We start from the raw sequence: 18,610 nt of genomic DNA, 5'->3' as shown, positions 1-18,610 counted from the left end.
TTCAAAATGTGCATGTTTTCTCCTACCTGTCTCCCTGATCACCTGAGCTGCAGCTTTCAGGTCACCTGAAACACCTGACCAACTAGACCCTTTCTCAATTTCTCGAGAGCAGCACACCACTCCTTCTTCCAGTTCTTTTTCCTCCGCTCTGTCTTTGGCTTCCTCTTTATCTTCAGAGTTTTCCTCCACACCACTCTCTGGCGACACTCTCACCTACCACCATTCTGCACTCACGATCCCACTCAGCTGACCTGGTATGTACAGAATGTGGTCCACCTGCTTGGTCCTTCCTTCACTCTTCAGTGTCACATTTGTTCCTGCCTCTTAAAAAGAAAGAAATCACCCTTTCTGAATCTTCTCCTGTCTCTTTTAGAGGACCAAAGATGTTCAATAATACCTGATAAATTATAGTAATCTGTAGGATACTGTGATGTGAGCACTGTGTTGAACAGGCTGTTCTTAGCTCATGTATATAATGCACAGATCAGGCAAGGTACCCTGGCTGGCATTAGGGTTTGGGATGAAATCCTAGGACACATTGTGAGACTCTCTGCTGGTGAAGTGGGTTAGGGTTGATGTGAGGACAATGCCAGGCCTCGTGGTGAGTGTATGCAGGCAGTTCCTGGAGGAAGAAGAAATCAGTAGCATTGACTGGCCTCCCAAATATGCCTAAACAATATAAAACCCCTTGGCCATTATCTTTTGGTCCAATGAATGACCCAAAGGTTCCACCTCAGACTGTCCTGGAGCTCCATGAGGCCCAAATCCAGATCTAGGAGAGGATAACCCAGGACACCTTCCTTTGTCTCATTAGGAGCATGCCCCAACATTGCATACAAGCACAAGGTAGATCATATCAACTACTGAGTATGATTTCGATTTCAGTGACAGCGTGTGATTTCAACCCTCTGTCAGTTGATAATATTCATTTCCAATAAATAATGTGGCATACTTTTGTTTCTGACACATTTGTCAGTTGATCAGTATAGGTATACAGGTATAGATGGTTTTCTTTGTTTCTTTAATTTGAAGAAGACACTCTCCACCATCAACATCCAGAAATCAGCAGGACCAGATAACATCCCAGGTAGTGTGGTAAAGGAATGTGCAGAAGAGCTGAAGGATGTATTCAGACATCCTGCTGACCCTTACACACTCCACACCTCACTACACTACAGCAGTTTACACAACAACTCACTAGCTTAGTAACCAATGTAGCTACTGTTTAAACCTGTCCTGCGCACTCATGCACTTTATCATCTGTATCTGTATACACGTAATTTATAATTTGCACATCTCTATCTTATGTAAATAGCTAAATAGCTCCTGCACTTATAGTCCAAGGCATTTAATGTAAACACCATCTGTAAAATATGTTTATAGCACAACCCGGTAAACGATTGTAAAATAACCGCCATACTGTATTTATTAAGTTATTATCCTCACTTGCTGCTTCTTTTGCACTTCTGGTTAGATGCTAAACTGCATTGTGTTGCTCTGTACCTGTACATGTGCAATAACAATAAAGTTGAATCTAATCTAATCTTCAACACCTCCCTGAAACAAGCCATTGTCCCATCATGCTTCAAAGCCACCACAATCATACCTGTGCCAGAGAAATCATCACCATCCTGCTTCAAAGACTACCGTCCTGTGGCACTGACGCGCATCATCATGAAATGCTTTGAACGGCTAGTCATGTCTCAAATCAAATCCATTCCCCCACCACCCTGGACCCCTTCCTGTTCGCATACAGAGCCAAACTATCCACAGAAGATGCAATTTGCTCCACCCTCCACCCACCTGGACAAGAACAACTGATACGTGAGAATGCTGTTCATAGACTTCAGTTCAGCGTTCAACACCATTATAGATTCAGATCCTTTATTGTCCCACACGGGGAAATTTACAGTGCAACAAGAGCACTCAGAGAAAAATAAGATAAAATCAAATAGAACAGGATTTGGAATATACCACAACAACTCGTCTACAAACTGGACAAGCACCTCCCTCTGCAACTGACTGCTCGACTTCCTATGCCAGAGGCCACAAGTAGTGCCTGTAGGCAAAAATACTTCTGACAGCATCACCCTGAGCACTGGGGCTCCACAAGGCTGTGTGCTCAGTCCTCTGCTCTTCACTCAGCTAACACACGACTGCACACCAACCTACAGCTCCAACCATCTTGTGAAGTTTGCGGACAACACAACTCTGGTGGGGCTCATCACCAAAGGCGATGAATCTCACTACAGGGAAGAGGTTGACCTCCTAACCAGCTGGTGCAAGGACCTCCCGCTGAATGTCAGCAAGACCAAGGAGATTGTTGTCCACTTCCAGAGAGGCCACACCCAACACCCGCCACTGACCATCGATGGTGCTACAGTGGTGAGGGTGAGCAGCATCAAATTTCTGGGCGTGCACATCAGGGAGGATCTCACATGGACCACCAACACCGCATCACTGCCGAAGAAGGCCCAACAGGGCCTCTACTTCCTGCGCAATCTCAAGCGCACCAGTACTGCAACATCCATCCTGACCACATTCTACAGAGGAACCATTGAGAACATCCCTTCCAGATGCATCACTGTGGGGTGGGAGCTGCACTGACTACAACAGAAAAGCCCTACAGCACATTGTGAATCCTCCTTGGAAGATCATTGGTGCAAGACTCTCCTCCCTGCAAGACATCTACATCACGCACCTCTCCTGAAAAAGCCATCATAAGCCATCCCGCACACAAGCTGTTCAGCCTCCTGCCCTCTGGAAGGAGGTACAGGAGTCTCCGCTCCCGGACCACCAGACTCACCAGCAGCTTTATCCATCAAGCTGTGAGACTGCTGAACTCTCTCCCCTCAGCCCCAGCCAGCAGAACCAAAGGACTGTCAGGAGCCTAATTTCTGGACACTGACTAACAGATGACTACCTCTGAATCGTGTAAAATGCACACACCAGCTGCTACTATTACTATTAACATTGTAGTTAATAATATTATATTCTTACCATTACTGCTGTTATAAGTAGGATTACTGCCACTGGCTGCCTTGCGCTACCAGAATCCCTTACCAATACTTAGAACTGGAGCTGTTCCCTCATAGTACATCTTCCTAAAATGTACACTGTTGAAACTCCTCGAATGTTACACTGCTATTTGTCTTATATCTTCTCTTTAGTACCTGTAAGGCCATAAGCCTTAACCAACTTAGCGCTTTATTTTCTTTATTATCACTTAGGACTAGACCATACAAGGACATGTTCATGCTCCCATATGTTGTGTCCATGCACTTTAATGTTTGTCCTGTTCTGCTCTGTCTTGATACTTGTCTACGCACGGGACAATGAGAAACATGACCCTAACACTAGAAAAGGCTAGTAAGGTGATGTGTGGTGGAAATGGATTAACCCTAACCCTAACCCTCTACGCACGGGACATTGAGAAACATCATTTGATTCCTTTGTATGTCATGGACATGTGAAGAAATTGACAAATAAAATTGACTTGACTTAATTTATGTATTTATGTTGTATACATTATGAAATGTTTTTAAACCATTTTTCTTAATAGTTTCAGGAAAATCTGATTCTGAGCTTCAAATTAAAGTAATTAGAATCTTTATATTCCATTACTGAATGTCTTTCCTCTTTTCAATGTAGGCCCAATTCCTATATTTGGCAGAAGAAGGATGGAGCACTGCCCCCACTGGCCAAATCTGATGGTGCTTTCTTGCATTTTGAGATGCTCAACAAATCTGACAATGGAGTCTACCTTTGCCTGGCAGACAATGGCATAGGACGCAGCCAGGGGGCGTACATCCTCCTTGTCCAAGGTACACACTAGAAAAGGCTAGTAAGGTGATGTGTGGTGGAAATGGATGGCCTGGTGTCGCACAGTTATTCTTTAATTCTTCATCTTTTTTATCAATTTGTGTGGTTTGTTGCTTGTACTTCCATCTGTTTTCTGATTTTTTGTTTTTCCTCCTGTTTCTGTTTGTCATTTTGCTTTATCTCATCCAAATGTGACACCATTTTGCCACTGCCATTGCTTCCTAATTTAATTGCTTTTCTTCATTGTGGTTCCCTTCACTTTTTTGATCCATGGCCATTTTTGCACTTTGCTTGCTCATTGTCATCCCCACAACTCCTCATGTAATCCACTTTCCCCTGACTACTCATCCAATTGCTCCCAATATCCCATGGACCCCAAATCAGTGGATAGCAGCAGCCCTTCGCTTGACTCTTCCATCTATCCAACCCACTTCCTGTCTTCTTCCTCTCCCTCCGTCTCTCCTGGCTCTAATCCCTCCTCCATCTCTTCTACTGGCTCCGATAGCATGTCTTCCTCCTCCTACTCCCCTGGCTCTGATCCCACTCCTATCTCTTCTTCTGGCTCTGATACCATGTCTTCCTCCTACTCCCCTGGCTCTGATCCCACTCCTATCTCTTCTTCTGGCTCTGATACCATGTCTTCCTCCTCCTCTCCCAGCTCTGATCCCACCTCTGTCTCTTCTTCTGGCTCTGATACCATGTCTTCCTCCTCCTCTCCCGGCTCTGATCCCACCTCTGTCTCTTCTTCTGGCTCTGATACCATGTCTTCCTCCTCCTCTCCCAGCTCTGATCCCACCTCTGTCTCTTCTTCTGGCTCTGATACCATGTCTTCCTCCTCTCTCACTGAACCTGCCTCTACTATTACTTCTTCCCGTGGCTCTAGTTACTCCCTCACTAGCACAGGTACAATCCTCTATACACAGTCCTTCAAATTCTCCCCAACTACCCTTTCAAATGTCCTCTTTCCTGACCTTCCACTCCCTCATGACTTCACTCCAACTCCCTCGAACCCCCCTGCTAGCTCTGCTACGCCTTCCTCCTCACCTGCTTTTATTACCGTCACTCCCTCAGTTTCTATCCGGCTAAACGGAGTGTACACTTTCACAGGTAAAACCACCTGAGCCACACACACACACACACACACATGCAATCACTCACTAAAACAAATGGAAGAAAGGCACGATGAAGGTAAAGGTGTCATCACAACTGTTGATGTGTTTTTTTTCTTCTGGTTTTCCTCTTTCTTCCTGGTACTAATACCTAACCCTAAATGTTCTGATAAATAATCCCCCATTCATCTAAACATCCTTCCTTTCATCTATCATTCATCTTTCAATCTAAACATCCAACAATCCATCTACTCCTCCACTCATCCTGAAGATGCTGCAGACTACATTGCAGGTATAATTTTCCACGGGTCACCTTTGGTTGTGTCAGTTGTTCTTACTGTGCTTGTCTGTCTGTCAGTGCTTGTGTTTGTGGTTTCTGTCAATTTTTTAGAAACTCTAGAGTTTTGACACAAAAAGCTCAAAGTCTGTGTGTGGCATTGTGGGATGTGTTGATCATGTTTTGAGGTGTACTTTCAGGGCCTTGTGGGCCTTCCTTTGTGGCTGACTGCAGGCTCATTCTTAGTCTTGCCTCGCCAGCATGCCAACTTCAACTCCTCCCCACCCAGCTCGAGTGTGTGTTGGATTGTGTGGATTTCCATGTGTTTATGCCATTCTAAATTCAGCTTAGAGACCTTCCTCCCCCTCTTTTGTCCTTTGTCCTCCTCTTTTCTTGGTTGTCCTTGCTGGTCTTCTTCCACCAACACATCTTCCTGCTTCAGCTGAGTGACTCTTTCTGTCCCTCTGTTCCTATGGCTGGAGCAAGCTGCTTCTATGTTTTCTTCCTATTGTCTACATCTGTAACAATTACAAATGACTTCATCAAGTCCTGTCTGTTCTCTGCATTCCATGCAAAAAAGCCAGAAATGAATATTACATTATTTCCACCTAGATGAGGTCGTCCCTGCACGGCAAAGTTTGTAAGTGGCTGATGTGAAAGAAAGTAAAAATGATCAAATTCACTAATATTTGATGACTTGAACAGAACACAGGCTTTTTACACAGGAAACGATCATCTGGTCACTTAATGGATTAGGGTTATTTAAAAGGGAAACTATGAAAATAAATATTTCCATTTTTGTGTATCGTTGGACACCATAATGTATGAAACTTTGTCAATGTTAGGGTTAACCCTAACGTTAGGGTTAACCCTAACCCTTTCTGAAATAGTTTATGAGTATAATATCTAAACGCTAATTTAAAGAGATTCACTTGAGCTGCTGACATATAATAAAATCACATTCACTTATGAAAAAACACAGATACATGCACTAAATTATTCAAGTGTGCTCATAAAACTTTCTTCTTAGCGTTTTGCATTTGCGGGGGAACTTGGAGTTGCTGTATATTTATTTTTTTCTTACTAAGTAAAGAGATATGTAGCATCCTTATGGATGAGCACAAGCTCTCCGATCTAGAAGAGAAGTTGATATTAGTTTCAATCATGTGTGATTAAGCTTTCGATTTCTGGAAATTCAATGCTATCCCCACATTTGCAGGTTTCAAATTCAGCCTCAGATAATTGCAGACTCTTTTAAAAGTTTTAAAGTTCGGAAGTAATGGGATAGCAATGAAAGAAGAAAGGTTGAGGTGTTTTATTTTGTATTTTGGTTTGTCCTAGAAGGGTTTTACTGTTTTGGTACATTCTATACTGACAAGTTATCTTTGCTCCCCCCTTGTCTCTTCTTTATCCAATTCATCCAATTCCCCTATTTCCTTTCCCCTTCATCATCTAACCCTTCCACCCTTTCCACCCTCTTGCCAACTGTTTCTTCACTGCCTGCATATTTTTTAATCAATCCTGTTTATATCCTAATGCTTCGACTCTCATTTAACTATCCAAACTAATCTCTCATCTCCTCTTTCCATCTGAACATCCCATCTTCTCAAGATCCCACAGCCATGTCAAGTCCTTCAGGAGTGGACCACGCTGTGATTGGAGGGGTGGTGGCTGTTATCGTCTTCATCCTGCTCTGCCTCCTTATCATCTTTGGAAGATACCTCATTCGACACAAAGGTCGACTGCTCGCACTCTAGCCCACACCTTTTGCGTATACGCATGCATTCATGAGTACAGTTCAGAATACACCCACATAAACACTGATACAGTTATATTGGGACTAATTATACCAACCGCACACCTCTACATACAACTGTACAATGGCGCACTCACTGTAATAATTTAATGTTGACCGTTGATGTGTCAGCAGAATATTTTCACTTATAATACATGCAAACTTGTAGACAATAGAGATATGTCTCCACTTCATACACCTGTACAAACATTGAGCCATGAGACCCTCTGATTCAGAGATAGCCACGTTAGACTCCTGATGACATTTGCTGCCAAAATATGGGCAGTAACGTCTGAGAAACAGAGCAGAGTTCCTGAGTTCCTCCAGGTCCAAACCAAATAAGTGATCAACTGTTAATCAATTCAGTCCACCCACTCTCACAAAAAATGTTATACTTTTATGGCATTTCATTTATTGTTTTAGCTTATCAACAATCACAAAGAGAAATATAAATATGTAGATCTGAAACGATTTCTCAAAAAAAGACAAAAACGGCAATATTCTGAAGTGTGGGCCAAGACTACCTCATCAAACTAGTCGGAACTGAGAAGGGTTGCCATAGTAAATTCATTGGCTTTTGTATTGAGGGTCCATTATAAATGTAATATTTTGGTGCTGAAAAGCTTAGTTATGAAGTTATGTTTTGTGCTATGGAAAAGGTTAGAAAATAAGACAGCGAGGAATACTTGAATTCTTTGAAATTCATTAGTTTTAAATTTGTTATTTGCCACCATAAAGGTTGGAAATTTCTGACACAAATCAATAAATTGAATGTCATGAGTATCATCATCATCAGCTCAATCAAGTTTCAACCCATTACAAATAAAATAAATGATTTAGCCTAAAATAAATGTCCACATTTTTATTGGTTTCGTTCCAGCAAAGTGAAAGGACATGGGTGTTACAATGGGTATGTCATTGATCCCCAAAAAATCCAACAATAAAAACGTTTTACCATTCAGTAACTAAAGAGCAATAACTGTAGCTTCATGAGAATTGGTGAGATGGATTCTGCTTTCATTTGTAAAGAGCTTTATTTAGATGAAAGTTGTTACCTGGTCTAGTCTAAAAGGCAGGGAGGATAAGAATTACAATGACAATAGTACATTCTAAAAACAAACCTGGAGGGTGAAGCTTTATTTAGATGAGAGTCACAGTTAAGTTGGTGAGAGTAAATGACCAATATTCCAAAGAAAGCTGGCTCTGCTCATGATGTAAGCATCAGTCGCCCTGGCTAAATTGGCTAATTCACCATAGAGTTTTGGCCAAAATGTTGTCCTGAACCCACTAACGAAAAAATTTTGCGTTTTTTTATGCTTTTGCTTGATACTATCATAGACTTTTTGTCATTCCCCCCTTCACAGGCACGTATCTGACCCATGAGGCGAAAGGCTCAGATGATGCTCCCGACGCCGACACAGCCATCATCAACGCAGAGGGGGGGACCTCCGGAGGAGAGGATAAGAAGGAGTACTTCATCTAGACATTCAGCAAGTGTTGGAGGAAAGGAGCAAGAGGAAGAAGGAAGTAAAGGAAGAATGTGATGGGTAGCAGAAGGAGTAAAGGGGAAAGTTTTTCAGTTTTTCACTCAGTTGGAGGGATGATGAGGGAACTGTGGAGGATAGTGGCAGCACTGATGCAGAAAAAAGAAGTGAAATACAAATACGCATACATGTGTACGGTACAGGTCAGTTTGGATGGGAAAAACTTCTCACACAGACTTGAATGCTTGTCGTGGCTCCCTGAATGGCACTGGAGCCTCCTAAGAATCATTTCTGAAATACTGTAACACAAACATCATCTCCAGCATCAGCAACTCAGAAAAGCTAAATCTGTTTCTAACTTTCTGAGTCAAAGTTACTTTATTGTTCATTTTTCTTTTCTGTCCATCTAACAAGGTAGTCGCTCTCTAAATCCGTCTTGTGATAGAAAAATCCATCCAAAGCAAATCCATGAATCTTTGATATGTTTGTTATCAAAATTCATTCCTAATGTGCTGCACACAAAACTTAACACAAGGTGTTTTTCCCAGAAACACGGCACCACACAACATGCAAAACTCATGCAAGAGCAGTATTCCTACAACCCCAGCTGACAGGCTCAAGGCTACACACACACACACACACACACACACACACACACACACACATATACATATGAAAAGTAGCATTCTTTGTACTGGCCTGGCAACGTTCAGTGTGCTGTAAATACATTCTCTGTCCTCACTCTACCTCCGAACTAACTGTCTTCTATCATTCTTTACCTCCCGTCTCTCCTTTATGTCAAACTGTGTGTTGCTGAATTACAGGAACCTCTGAACTCCTTTTTTAAAAAGCCGGCCCTTTTTTCATGGCACGTGTGTTGTTGACGAGTCTGAATTTGTTTTTAAACTTCATTATGATGAAAATTAATCTATCATACAAAAAAGTAGGATGATTTCTTTCCCTAAATTTCTTTTTTAGTTTTTTAGGACTCCTCTCTCCTCAGCATTAATTTTGTCTATTGATTTATTTTTTTCTCCATATTATTTGGCTATTTGTGTTTCTTCTTTTTTGTTTCAGGCCGTAAAGCTTAAGAAGAACTTATAGCTGTGCACATTTTGGCAGCCATTTTTTTGGAGTGTCACGGCGACCCATAGTTAAGCTGGATCATTGTTCGTCCCTGCAGCATATCTTGGTTCAACCACTTGCTGTTCACAGTTTTAACTGTGATAAAATGAATTCATCTTAGAATGTAGAGCACTCACTGCAGTAGGGAGGCAAAAGGAATTTCATTTCCAATACATGGCTTCACAGGCCTTTTAATCTGTTGAACTTGCTCTGGGCTCCTGACTGTGGTTGCCAAGGTCTGACCGGTGGGCAGGTTGCAGTGTCTTGGTCCAAGATTTAGTTACGTTGAAGAAATGAGTTTCTTGGCTCATCCATAACCTTTGATTATCGAGGGATGATGATACCATCTGCGTTCTGATCCACCTTCAAACTCTCGCTCCTTATCTCTGTCCTGTTTGACGACCCCTGACATGTGATCCTCTTTGCTGGCCTCATTCAGCCGTCCGTCCATGTACTATAGAAGTAGCGCATAGGTTGTGACGTGCACTGTCAGTTCACTGCAGCCCTTTTCTCTGTTGGGAAGTGTTTTGAACAAAAATCCCTCTGCTGTTGTCAGTCTACTTGTAGACGGTAATGTCTGTGATCATTTTTGTAAACCCTTGTTGGGAACATTCAGGGACCATGTTTTCTGCTCAAATTCCCCCCAATATTAATCTTATTTAATATTTTTTTGAATCTTATTTTAGAAATAAATGGATAGATTATGGTTATAGACTGAAGCAAAGTCTGTTCTTCATTATTGTTGGTTTATTTTTTTCTGTCGATTCAGCAGCTGTTAGAAACAATATTCGCAGGGTCGTCGTGCATTTGGTACAGCAAAAAGGCAAAAGTGGTGTTATGAAGACTGTTCCCTTTATCTGATATGTGTTCAACGGCATGGGTTGGGGTGCGTTCAGTGTCACAGAGTTCTGTTCAGCTCCAGTCAAATTCTGCTCTGTGAAGAAATAAGTACATAATCACTTCATACTTAACATAGTGTGCTCTAGTGTCTTTTAAAAAGTAATGGACCTGTATTTGCCTGTAATCTATTGTCCCGTCCTTCGTTCTAGTTAACGTGCTGGCATGTAGCTTGCATGAAAAATGGTTGAAAATGTAGATAGCGCTTGAGACAATAAGATCTGACAAGCTTTTCTCCTGAACGGACAGGTTGTCTGTCCATCTGACCTCCCGATACTCTGATCTGCAAACATAGGCTGTGTTGTAGTTTGAGCCACTTCTATCTCCTCTACACAGCCCTCCTGTAGATTCACCGATTGAAAACAGATTGGTGCAGAGGTAGGAGTGGAGTGGTGTTCATATGGGACGTGTAGATTCACAACTCACTTCAGTGGTGCAGTGGCCACCATCTGCAAGGTGTCGGCAAACAGCATTTTTTTTACATCTTTCTTCGCACCATTTCCCCCCACAGCGGTCAGTCACCCCTTATATATGTAGAACATTCTAATCAAATTCATTTTTAAATTATGTTTTGTAAAAGATGTGCATAATCGTAAAATGATTCATTTCCACTTTAATTGATCATATTTTTTAACTTACAAACTTTCAAACTTGAAATTCAGATATTTTGTGTGTGTTTTCCTGTATGAGTAACCATTCTCATGTATGTAAATAATGCTGCCTTTCCTGGCGACTAATGCACCCGACACACAGCACGACTAATACACATCTACACACATATCTGCTACCAAAGGCACGATGCTGGTGTTTGGAAGTATGTGTGTGAATGTGCATTTGCGTATGACTAAACACCTTTACAATGGTATTATTTGGACTAGTAAATCCAATTTCTTTGTTTCAAGCTTTCTTAATTTGGATGATAAGTCTTCCTTTTCAATAAATATCCATATTACACAAAAGCAGTGCTTTCACGTATGTTTTTTTTCTTTTATATCTGTTTTATTCAAAATATGGCTGTCATTAAGGGAACGGTCCAACTGCATTGAGCAGGATTTATGCCTGTTGGCTGTTACATTTATTTGCTCTATTTGTTGAAATAGCGATTGAGTTGTCAATAAACATGAGTTTTGATTATTGTCTTCATTCCTGTCACTCGTCATTTTTATTTTTTTGGTAGAAGGTGGAAAGGGTCGCAGGAAGTGATCACCAGGGGACTCATGGAGGACACCTAAAGAGGGAATTTGACCTGGCTGTCATTTGGATAATTCCACCCCACACCCTCGGCATGGATCAGCTCAGCTTTCTCTGGCAATACACTATCTTCTAATAGCACAAACTGCCATTGTTAGGATGTTTTCTGCACTATTTCAAGCATGCTTTTATATCCACTCATGTAATTGCAATCCCCTGGTTGTGTTAATTGTTTCTTTTTTCTCTGATGTGAATGCCACTCACAGGAATGCTCTTTTTGACATTAACAGGTTTTCAGCATCGCTATGGAGGGCCGCTAATGGCTCCAAAGAAAAGCACAAATGTGCGTGGGCCAACCATAAAGTTGGTGTGGTGCACTGCACATTTCCACTTTCACTTCCACTAGAAACATGAGAAATAGGAACGTGATTGAGGAAAAGTGCGTAGATTATGTTTTTGTGTTAGGGTTATAGGCATTTGGCCCAAATGAGCGAAACACCCAAGTCCACCATGGGGCGCCATTGGCTTCCTGCAAAGTTCGAGGTGCATCTGACATAACCCGGTAACAGTAGTCAACAGTTAACCCTTGACCATCATCATCATCAACACATTTTATCTTGCATTCATAATCATTATAGTACTTAGGTGGTCTCCTCTCCCTCTTTGGATATCGGGCATTTTTAACACTCTCACCCTCACCTGTAGCGGTGTCTGTGTCACAAATCTCAGCTTTAATTTCCTGTGTGATTGGTGTCACTACATCATTTTTTGGAAAAGTGGTTTCACCCCTCTCCCTATACAGGATGTATTCAGTCTCCTGGTCTGTCTGAGTCCGACACTCATTCACACATTTGCTGATAAACTTTACCAACCTGTTTTTGAGTACTCTCCCTGTTTCAGGGTAGAAGATTAGATATGCCGGACTGTTCTTGTCGTAACCAACAAAAATCCCCCTTTCAGATTGTGAGTCAAGCTTCCTTTTGTTATATTTGTGTGCATAACATACCGACCCAAAACATTTCATTCTTGTCAGATCAGGCACTTTCCCAGTCAGCATGTAGTATGGAGTCTGTCCTGTCCGCTTGTTGTAGCATCTACTGCGGACAGCTGCACCAGTCTGAACTGCATATGTCCAGAGTTCTTTTGGCAGGTTACTCTCAATCAACATACTGTACATCTTGCCATTTCAAACAGTGTTCTCCAGTTTCTCTCAGCTGTCCCATTTTGATGGGGGGGGGGGGGGGGGGGATAAGGGGCTGAGTTTTCATGTCTAATGGCATTTTTACTGATTAGTGACTGAAACTCTTTTGATGTAAACTCAGTGCCATTATCAGATCTAATACACTTGCTTTTCCCATAAGGTGCAACATCAGCAATAAACTTTTCTGTAGCTCTGACTGTGTCACCCTTGGCTTTCAAAAAATATACAAAAATTGCACCTGAATAGTCATCAGTGAATGCCAAAGAGTACCTGAACCCATCTTTTGCTGCTGGTTCTATAGGGCCAGCCAAATCTGTATGTACAAGTGCAAGTGGTGTGATTGCTCTCTCATCTGGTTCTCTGTTCCTGCTCTGAGCATACAGACCTCACATTTCAGGTTCGATTTATCAGATTTACCTTTAATTTTCATCCCTTCTGTGACACTTTCCAACTTCAACACATCATCATAATTACAGTGTCCCAAAATTTCATGCCATGTTTGCAAATCATAGCATCCATGACATCCATCTTCATCATTACTTTCATCTATAGGCTTAGCAGTGTTAAATAATACAGCCTATCATACACTTGAATCCCAAATGTCATACCATCTTTATGGATGAGCTCGTTCTGTCCCTCCTTGAAGATGACAGTCGCTCCTCTGGCGGTCGCTGCCTTGACAGAAAAAATGTCCTGGGGATATGATGGGACATATAATGCCCCCATCAACATCGTGTCCACTGCACATCCTCTCCTGTCGATCAGACGAACCTTGGCCGCACCCCTCTTCAGTGCGACTCCGCTGGTCCTCACACCGTCCGCCAACTCCAGGATGTGCTTTTGCGGCTTGAAATTCTCATCAAAGTCCTTGAACTTTGTGATGTCTGTCACGATGTGGGATGTGGCCCCCGTGTCGACCATAAGCCCTCTCTTCTGTGGTCTGCTGACAGGATCTCCATCCACCTGGCCCATCTTGAATGCAAACGTGTGTCCTCCTCATCCACCGCCTGCTTGACCTTGTCTCTCCTCCTCCGCCTGCAGTTCACCTCTTTGTGCGTGGAGCTCTTACAAAAACTGCACCATTGTCTCTGTACACTGCGCTGGCCCGCAGCAGGACACTCTATTGCTTTATGGCCCTTCTGGCCACAGCTGTAGCAGGGCAGTCTCACGTCCCCGCCAGATTTTCCTCTCGCTCTCATGACGCTGTCCTCATCTGTGGACGCAGTCCTGAACTTTTCGGTGCTCTCATAGCTCCGCAACTTTGTCTTGAACTCAGCGAAGGTCAATTTCTCATCACTCTGGGCCACATGAATGGAAAATGGCTTAAACACATCTGGCAAGCCCTTTAATATCATTGCGATCAGCAAATCATCACTTAAAGTTTCTCCCGCATTGCTCAGTGCGGTAATGGCAGTCTCTGGCCGTATGATATAATCTGTAACGCTCTCATTGACAGCCTTTTGGAGGGATGTAAATTCAGTATACAGATTAATCACACGGGGCTTCCCCTTGCCAGCGTAGTGGTCCCTCAGTATCTGGAGCGCTCTCCTACCATCATCAGCCGCATCCCTCATCACAAGAGACAAACTCTTGTCGTCCAACAGCTGGATTAACTCAGCATACGCTTCTTCGTTTTTCTCGGCATCTTCTTCTGCACCATCCTCACCCTCATCTGGCTCATGGAGGATGGTTTTCTTGAGTCCGAGCAAATGTAGCTGGCCAAGGAACTTAGTTTCCCATAACTCAGAATTTTTCTCGTCTCCATTAAAACATAAACGATTCCATCGGCTTCTAATCTCTTTCCTGGGCCCATAACCTGTTGGCGCAGCCATCATAAAGAGCTGGATAACCGGGTACACATAGTAAGAGACGACACAATCATGGTCTTTGTTTGACTGGGGAGAAAACTGGCACAAAGGAAAGCCATCAGTCATTTATTAGATTTGCTTCACCTGGTGCACTGGTGTCAGCATGAGGGCACATTCAAGAACAGTAGCAGACATTCTGCAACAGTTTAACAAGGAGGCTTTTCCTATTGACACTCGGTTATTTAATTAAGAAAGATCAAAAAGGAACAAAAGTGCTGAAACAAGCTGTAATAGCAACGTTTTGGTCCTTAAAAAGACCTTCAGGCATGCTTGGTTCCAAAAGACAGCAAAGTTATACAGTTAACGAGTGTCAGCGCTTAATTGCTTCTGGCCTCAATCCCGAATGGTGGCTGGGCATAGTGAAAAAGAGGAATTAAAATTTTGCGGAGTCAAGAGCGAAATCCGCGTTGACTTCCACAAATGCCCGCGCATGCACCGTCCCCGAAGCCACCCGGAAGTGCGGAGGAGCAATGAAACGCCGTCTCTATTAACCTTCAGGAACGCCTTGATAGGTCTTATTCGACATAAAAAGAAGGAACATGATAATATATACACGATATATAAACAATTTGGTCTGGAGGAAGGTTTTAAAACGGTTCCAGAGAAAGGTGCTAGAGCACCCTCTGCTGGACAAGACCGAGAATAGCACCTTGGTGGCTCGTTTGAAATCCTCTGGCTGTGCATATTCTGTGGAACCGTAATAGTTGGGATTTGATTAGACCTGCAAACGGTGTTTGGGGTGATCGCTGTTTTGATTTAAAAGTGCACATAATACATGGGAAAAGATGTTGTGTGTGCAATTATATATCTTTGAAAAAATAGAACTAAAAATTCCACAAAAATGGATGAATGGTCTGATATTCCGAGATGTAACGGAAATGAGGAGGCTTTTCCTATTGGCACACGTGCGCACTTAAGCGCACATTCGCGCACTTACGCGCACACACGCGCACAGGTGCGCACTTACGCGCACATAAGCGCACATTCGCGCACACTCGAACGTAATGTTTTTTAACGTAATATTTAGAAAGGTCTAATGTGCATGTGTGTGTGTCTGTGTGTGAGTGAGTGTGAGATTGAGTGAGTGTGTAAGTGACTGAGTTCCTTAAACACACACGCGCATTTACGCGCACACACGCGCATTTACGCGCACACACGCGCACTTACGCGCACATAAGCGGACATGTGCGCACACTCGAACGTAATTATTATTATTTGGAAAGGTCTAATGTGCATGTGTGTGTCTGTGTGTGAGAGTGTGAGATTGAGTGAGTGTGTAAGTAACTAAGTTCTGCAAGCACACACGCGCACATAAGCGCACATGCGCGCATAGTTGCACGTAATGTTTTTTAACGTAATATTAAGAAAGGTCTAATGTGTGTGTGTCTGTGTGTGAGTGAGTGTGAGAATGAGTGAGTGTGTAAGTGAATGAGTTCCTTAAACACACACGCGCACTTACGCACACACACGCGCACAAGTGCGCACACTCGAACGTAATGTTTTTTTTAACGTAATATTTGGAAAGGTATATTGTGCATGTGTGTGTGTCTGTGTGTGAGTGTGAGATTGAGTGAGTGTGTAAGTAAGTTCTGCAAGCACACACGCGCACTTACGCGCACTTACGCGCACATAAGCGCACATGCGCGCATAATTGAACGTAATGTTTTTAACGTAATATTAAGAAAGGTCTAATGTGCATGTGTGTGTGTCTGTGTGAGTGAGTGTGAGAATGAGTGAGAGAGGGTTGGGTTAGGGTTAGGGTTAGCATTAGGGTTAGGGTTGAAGTTAGGGTTAGGGTTAGGGTTGGAGTTAGGGTTAGCATTAGGGTTAGGGTTAGGTTAGGGTTAGCATTAGGGTTGGAGTTAGGGTTAGGGTTAGAGGGTTAGGGTTAGGGTTAGAGTTAGGGTTAGGGTTAGATTAAAGAGTTAGGGGCGAGGGTTAGGGGCTAGGGTTAGGGTTAGGGTTTGGGTTAGGGTTGGGTTAGGGTTCAGGGTTTGGGATAAAACTTTTTTTGCACTGGCCTACTGATCGGGAAAGCAGGGGAGTGCGGAGGGTGAGGGCCCCCCCGGGGGGGGGGGGGAAAGCGATTAGCCAGGGCTCGAGAAGTTCCGGACAGGATAGGGGAGAGAGTTGGATCGCCCAGTCAGAGAAGACTTTGGTGGAATGGCAAGTAGGTATGTGGTTAGGATTGACCTTGGGGTTGGGGCAAGAATTAGGGTTGGGGTTAGGGTTGGGGTTAGGGTTAAGGGTTAGGGTTAGGGTTAGGGTTAGAGGGTTAGGGTTAGGGGTTAGGGTTAGAGGGTTAGGTTTAGGGTTAGGGTTAGGGTTAGGATGAGATAAAGTTAGTCTTGGTGTCGTAGACATCAAGACTGGATGCACAGTCCATCATCCCCCCTTCCTGGAATCACATCATCATCTCTCTTACTGGGAGTCCAAAGCCCTATTAAAAAGTCAAATTGAAAATGGGCAGCTTGAGTCCTGGGGCCCGGGATTGGGGTTAGGGTCAGGGATTGGGTTAAAGTTAGGGTTAGGGCCCAGAGTTAGGGTTAGGGTTAGGGCCCAGGGTTAGGGTTAGGGCCCAGGGTTAGGGCCCAGAGTTAGGGTTAGGGCCCAGGGTTAGGGTTAGGACCCAGAGTTAGGGTTAGGGCCCAGGGTTAGGGGTTAGGGTTAGGGCCCAGAGTTAGGGTTAGGGTTAGGGCCCAGGGTTAGGGTTAGGGCCCAGAGTTAGGGTTAGGGCCCAGGGTTAGGGTTAGGGCCCAGAGTTAGGGTTAGGGTTAGGGCCCAGGGTTAGGGTTAGGGCCCAGAGTTAGGGTTAGGGCCAGGGTTAGGGTTAGGGCCCAGAGTTAGGGTTAGGGTTAGGGCCCAGGGTTAGGGTTAGGGCCCAGAGTTAGGGTTAGGGCCCAGGGTTAGGGGTTAGGGTTAGGGGTTAGGGTTAGAGGGTTAGGGTTAGGGTTAGGGTTAGGTGGTTAGGGTTAGGGTTAGGGTTAGGGTTAGAGGGAGGTTAGGGTAGGGCCCAGGTAGGTTAGGCAGGTTAGGGCCCAGGGTTAGGGGTTAGGTTAGGGGTTAGGGTTAGAGGGTTAGGGTTAGGGTTAGGGGTTAGGGGTTAGGGTTAGGTTAGGGTTAGGGTTAGGGTTTAGGGTTAGGGTTAGGGTGTTAGAGGGTTAGGGTTAGGGTTAGAGGGTTAGGGTTTAGGGTAGGGGAATGTACCCTGCCTCCCATACGAGACAGGGAAAGCACGGTCCTTCCTCCCAACCGACCTCCCATAACCCTGAAATCCTTGTTTGTTGACGATGGGCACGCTGGCGACCCCTGCCATAGCGCACCTCCGTCCAACCCGGCTCCATAAATCAAGGTAAGTTATTTATTTTAGAAAGTTTTTTGACCTAAAAGTGCTTTCCAAAAAATAGGAAAGTTATTTATTTTAGAAAGTTTTTTGAAATAAAAGCGCTTTCCAAAAATAGGAAAGGAAAAAGGTAAGTATTTTAATGTTTTTTTTGTTTATTTTGTTTTTTTTATTTTTTTAAGGGTAAGTATTTTTTTCTTTTTAATTTCTCCCTTTTCTTAAAAGGTAAGTAAAATAAAACCAAAAATCAATAAATGTATTAAATAACTAAGGAAGAGTGTGCCAAAAAACGACGTTTCGACCCCCTATGGGTCTTCTTCAGGTAGGGCACACTAAATAACCAAAAGCTGGCTCGCTGTATTGGCTGTGGACGATGTGTTCCATACGCTGGTTGAAAAGCAAATGGTCCCTTTTTGCGAACTCGCGTCCCTTATATAGTGCCTGCTGTGGCATCGCTTTTTTTTAAAAAAACACTATATACGCGATGTTTTTTCTTTT

At 43.4% G+C, this 18,610-nt stretch overlaps 1 protein-coding gene across 4 annotated transcripts in view; it reads left to right on the top strand.

Annotated features, from left to right (window-relative positions):
• Window positions 1-11,652, top strand: part of cadm3 (cell adhesion molecule 3) — a 66,881-nt gene extending 55,229 nt beyond the window's left edge. For 2 of the 4 annotated variants that reach the window (XM_029831067.1, XM_029831066.1), the window contains exons 8-12: window positions 3,652-3,824; window positions 4,207-4,929; window positions 5,203-5,223; window positions 6,820-6,945; window positions 8,368-11,652. In XM_029831067.1, the coding sequence (XP_029686927.1) occupies window positions 3,652-3,824; window positions 4,207-4,929; window positions 5,203-5,223; window positions 6,820-6,945; window positions 8,368-8,486 (1,162 nt within the window). In that variant the 3' untranslated portion in view covers window positions 8,487-11,652. The remainder of the gene's footprint in view (window positions 1-3,651; window positions 3,825-4,206; window positions 4,930-5,202; window positions 5,224-6,819; window positions 6,946-8,367) is intronic. The other 2 variants (XM_029831068.1, XM_029831069.1) reach the window with 2 other exon arrangements.
• The last annotated feature ends 6,958 nt before the right edge of the window (window positions 11,653-18,610 follow it).

This window comes from Takifugu rubripes, chromosome 22 (assembly GCF_901000725.2).
Source record: "Takifugu rubripes chromosome 22, fTakRub1.2, whole genome shotgun sequence".
Taxonomy (NCBI): domain Eukaryota; kingdom Metazoa; phylum Chordata; class Actinopteri; order Tetraodontiformes; family Tetraodontidae; genus Takifugu; species Takifugu rubripes.
This window is presented reverse-complemented; position numbering and strand designations above follow the sequence as displayed.